Source organism: Papilio polytes, unplaced genomic scaffold (genome assembly GCF_000836215.1).
Source record: "Papilio polytes unplaced genomic scaffold, Ppol_1.0 DF824024.1, whole genome shotgun sequence".
In the NCBI taxonomy this organism is placed as follows: Eukaryota; Metazoa; Arthropoda; class Insecta; order Lepidoptera; family Papilionidae; genus Papilio; species Papilio polytes.
In genome coordinates this window covers 196,587-200,671 of record NW_013525180.1, presented here as the reverse complement: position 1 = coordinate 200,671, position 4,085 = coordinate 196,587, and the positions used below count along the sequence as shown (strand labels likewise).

General features: G+C 31.9%; 2 protein-coding genes across 2 annotated transcripts in view; one reads left to right on the top strand and one right to left on the bottom strand.

Annotated features, from left to right (window-relative positions):
* Nucleotides 1-367: 367 nt before the first annotated feature.
* On the top strand, nt 368-2,339 carry LOC106100980 (transcription initiation factor IIA subunit 2). Its single transcript, XM_013280043.1, has 4 exons — nt 368-603; nt 1,031-1,158; nt 2,008-2,114; nt 2,196-2,339. Exons 1-4 carry the CDS (start codon nt 532-534, stop codon nt 2,213-2,215), a joined length of 327 nt encoding a protein of 108 aa, XP_013135497.1. The 5' UTR covers nt 368-531; the 3' UTR covers nt 2,216-2,339.
* A 698-nt stretch (nt 2,340-3,037) lies between these two features.
* LOC106100908 (proteasome activator complex subunit 4-like) overlaps nt 3,038-4,085 on the bottom strand; it is a 14,961-nt gene continuing 13,913 nt past the window's right edge. The window contains exon 22 of the mRNA XM_013279973.1: nt 3,038-4,085. Within this exon, the coding sequence (XP_013135427.1) occupies nt 3,938-4,085 (148 nt within the window). The 3' untranslated portion in view covers nt 3,038-3,937.

Below are 4,085 nucleotides of genomic sequence, written 5' to 3'. Positions count from 1 at the left end.
AGATGATATGAGAGGTGTCTTGATTATGTAGACAGGATTAGTTTAAAGGAAAACACTGTTTTTACACATTTTGTATAGATTTTTTGAGTAACTTTTACGTTAATGCGAAAATAATTTCTTTATGTTAAATTAACATTGTTTTATTGGTTTTAAAATTTTGGTTCCTCGATTTTCATATTCCGAGTGACTCGCGTCTATAAACATCACTCGAGTGGCATTCGAGTGAGAAAGTTACGAGTACCGAGTGACTCGAGTGAAAAAAAATCACTCGAGTCCCATCACTAAATTTCCTTCTAATGTGGACGTATTACCCTGCTGGTAACCCTAAATGCTGAGGCGCCATCCTGTCAATGTCATAAAGGAACCACAACCACAAGAGCCTTGTGGCACTATATACGACCAAAGAGATGACATTTTGACAAGAAACCTAAATAACGAAATAAAGATTAAAGTTACCATTAAATACTATATAAATAATTTCAACATACATTAAAAGATTTGCACATTATTTTTAAAGTAAATATTTTAGTTATGTCATATCAATTGTACAGAAACACCACAATCGGGAATACGCTTCAAGAAAGCCTCGATGAACTTATACAAGTAAGTAAATCTTTTTCCAACTCTTGTATTGTGTATAAGAAAAAATATAAAACTTGGGTAGAAATCCTCCACCAGTGGTACATGAAAAGACGTTACCAATTGAGACAGCGATGAATGTGACTTCTTATTTATGTTATAGATCCGAAAGTTTAGATCGATGGATGGATGGATGGAAGTTTGTTAAAATTTGTAACCTGAATAAACGGCTGACCAAATTTCGATTAAATTTGGTTAAGATATAGATAATACTTTGGAAGAACACATAGGCTACTTACTTTCTTTTTTTTTGATTACACGCGGACGGAGTCGCGAGCAAAGTTAGTAAATGATAAATGCTATTCAATCACATTGTCACATCAAGAAAATTTTATTAATGTTTTAACAATGTTCTCATATATTTGCATACTTTAATTTCGTTTTTTTCCAGTATGGCCAAATAACTCCCAATCTAGCCATTAAAGTTTTATTACAGTTTGATAAGTCTATTAACCAAGCGCTTTCAAGCCGAGTTAAATCTAGACTTACTTTTAAAGCTGGAAAATTGAATACATATAGGTAAGAAAAATAATTTTTATAAAATTTATTTATTATAACATTTTACTGTAAATTTTAATAATTTTAATTAAACTGATAGCAGTTTTGTGTTAAATATTACAACCCACTACAATTTTCACATGAAAGTGAGCTTGTAAGGTATTCAGTCTTACCGAATGTGTTAACATGTTGTCATCATCATCTCCCCTGACTTATCCTACTCCCGTAGGGTCGACAAACCGGGTTTTCGTCCTCCAAAGCACTCTATCAACCGTTATCTCAGTCATCACTCCCTTCTTGATCATGTCACCTTTCACGCAATCCACCCATCTCTTTCTAGGTCTACCTCTACCGATGTTCCCCTCCACCTTCATAACTAACATCCTTCTTGTTACATGCGATTCATCCCATCTCGTAACATGCCCCTACCACTCTAACCTTTTACTCCTTATTTTCTCAACCACCACAATGTGCTAACATGTTGTACAGGTAAGAAATCTGAGGTGTTCTACTTTGGGAAAAATTGCCTTGTTAATTGAAACTAGTCAAACTGGAACATACATAACAATAAGTGGTGTAAACGAAGGGATAATAATATATAGAAACTAACTGTGTATCACTAACTAATCAATTGTTTAGGTTTATGTTCCGCATGTTGTTTCAAAATTTTACCAAAATTGCAGCTTTTTATTTGAAACACCACCAGTTTTCCCTATTGTACAAATTGTACAATACAGAAAACATGTTTTTTGTTGTAAATAACTTTTATACTTTCACATAGGTTTTGTTTCATAGAAATTTAAGGATATTTTGTCCCTTTGCTATATTTGTTGACTCAACAAGTTGGAACATGTTTGTCAATTGTTTCAGGTTTTGTGATAATGTTTGGACATTCATGTTAAATGATGTGGAGTTCAGGGAAGTTCAAGAAATAGCAAAAGTGGATAAAGTAAAAATTGTTGCTTGTGATGGTAAAAGTGAGTCGCAGATTTGTTTACTTTATGGAATGGAGAAAGTGCCATTTTAAATATGACTCACTAATTTATTTCTTTTTCCAGATGTTGATGACAGAAGATAATACTAAATATGGAGAGACAGTTACTATTTTGATATTAGCCATTTGTGGATGATTTTGCTTAAAGTTATATCTGGACATAATTATTAAAATGCCTGTGTACTGATTAAATGATTCATATGACTTACTTTGTATTTTATTTTAAATAACTTGCATGACTTAATTTAGTTTGAGGACCATTGAGGTGCTGTGTGATTCCTGTATTAAAAATATTGGTAAAAAAACATGGTTTTTGAGAGATGTCCCTGTGACCATATGATTGTTATTTTATATGCATTAGTTTCATATCAATTGGTAAGCATCTTTATGAGTAATCCACACTTTAACACCCAATTGTCTTAAGAAAAGTCCAAGATATTTGGTAGAGATTTGACATAGTTTTTTTCCTTTGATACCCTACTCTATCCATAAAATGTAGGTAATGCATCTGTCTCCATTCTTTTATTGCAAATAATATATTTTATGGTCTACAGTATTTTCGATACTGTAGCAAAATCCGGTAGTGCCTTGTTTATATCCAGTTAATGTTATCAATAAAAAATCCCAATATAATGGTATTTTTTAATATTATTTCTTACAAAACTGATTTATAAGCTTTACATGTTATATATTAATATTATATTGTTTATTAAAACAGATCATAAATTATAATATGTAACAAAATATAGCTTCTAAAAATATTACAAAATAGCAGTTTTTATTACAATGTTATTTCAAAAATTATTAAAGATTGTTTTACATCACATGAAAACCCGTTAACCAGTCAAGGTTTAAAAACTATGCATCCATCATTGTAGGATACATTTGACATGGAGTATTTTCATCTTTTTTTGCAGGTGGCCTTGAATGGAACTATACATTTCGGTAAGTTACGATATACCGTCCAGCCAAGTTATTAGACAAATACAATACATTCTTAATTTTTCAGCTGGAAAATATAAATTAATTTAGCTAACCATTAGTCTTTTTTATAATTAAGGCGAATGCATCCATAAAATGAGAAATCAATTCTTTCAAATGTTTTATTAAACAAATAATTTTATTTACAGTATGTAATTTCTTATAAATGGATACAAAACGATTACTTTCTTCATGTCCGTCGTAATTTAATTCCTAGCCATGGCTATTTTATCAAACAGATAAGAAAATAATTTATCACTAAGTGTAAACAACAATAATATACCCTCAAAACTTCAGTATTTGGTTCAAAGTATAAAGCAATTGTGTTTGTGCGATAATAGAAACGAAATCACATGTTTGTCCTGAGTTGATGACACTCGCGTATTAATTTTATCAAGAATGTAGTTATTATGAACTCAAATTAGTTAAAGACTAACTTTTCCCTACCCAATGACCATTTCTCCAGTCCCTTCCAATACACATTAAACTATTATTATTATTATATGTTAAAATATTTATGGCTAACTAATAGATAAATTTCCCTATAAATCGCAGTATACAACTAAAAATACCAAATACAATAACGACAGCTTGATTTTGTAACGAAACAACCGTTGACGATAATACTAACTGTATTAGCGTTATTGTAAATGGTAAAATCCTAAACCCGTTACCGTAAATACCAGAAATCGATAAGGAACAAAAGATTTGTCCTAAAATAACATAGAATAGAATTGGAAAGCTATAAAAGATTTAAACAAGGTACAAGCGGTGTTAGACGATAAGTTTCCACCTTAATACGATAATCCCTTGTCTGTATTTGATTTATGCAAAATAGGATGGAGGCGACGTGAGGTCCGAGAGTAGGTCTAGTTCCTGTTCAGTGAGCTGGTCGCGGTGCTTCTGCCAGTCGTCCTGGTGCGTCCTGCGGAAGTCTGCGAGCGCGGTGCGTATGGCGGCGGGCACGGGGTCC

Coding starts and splice junctions, on each gene's coding strand:
- LOC106100980 (XM_013280043.1), top strand. CDS start 532: ATGTCATATCAATTGTACAGAAACACCACAATCGGGAATACGCTTCAA. Junction 604..1,030: donor GCCTCGATGAACTTATACAA/GTAAGTAAATCT, acceptor GTTTTTTTCCAG/TATGGCCAAATAACTCCCAA. Junction 2,115..2,195: donor TGTTGCTTGTGATGGTAAAA/GTGAGTCGCAGA, acceptor TTCTTTTTCCAG/ATGTTGATGACAGAAGATAA.